At 66.2% G+C, this 284-nt stretch overlaps 1 protein-coding gene across 1 annotated transcript in view; it reads right to left on the minus strand.

Moving 5' to 3' along the window:
* SLC33A1 (solute carrier family 33 (acetyl-CoA transporter), member 1) overlaps window positions 1-280 on the minus strand; it is a gene marked incomplete at its 5' end in the record, with an annotated part of 8,891 nt that extends 8,611 nt beyond the window's left edge. The window contains one exon of the mRNA XM_009870028.1: window positions 16-280. Within this exon, the coding sequence (XP_009868330.1) occupies window positions 16-280 (265 nt within the window). The remainder of the gene's footprint in view (window positions 1-15) is intronic.
* Window positions 281-284: the final 4 nt, after the last annotated feature.

Here is a 284-nt window from a genome sequence, read left to right on the forward strand (position 1 = left end):
AGGCACGGGCAGTACCTGAGAGGGTAACAATCCCTCGGGGCTGGGGCTGGAACCGCAGGTACTTGTTGCAGAAGGAGGGCGACTCGAGGGCGAGGAAGAGGACGTTGCCCAGGAAGTAGCCGGCCGTTTGGCCCACGGAGTTGCAGGTGGAGGCGTAGCCCACGTTCTCCCTGGACAACATGGTGAGGGCCCAGCCGTCCACCGCGATGTCCTGCGTGGCCGCCAGGAACTCGAAGAGGAAGAACGTCACGGTGAGGGCCACCACGTCGGGGCCGCGGCCCTCG

Source organism: Apaloderma vittatum, unplaced genomic scaffold, assembly GCF_000703405.1.
Source record: "Apaloderma vittatum isolate BGI_N311 unplaced genomic scaffold, ASM70340v1 scaffold16085, whole genome shotgun sequence".
NCBI classification, from domain to species: Eukaryota; Metazoa; Chordata; class Aves; order Trogoniformes; family Trogonidae; genus Apaloderma; species Apaloderma vittatum.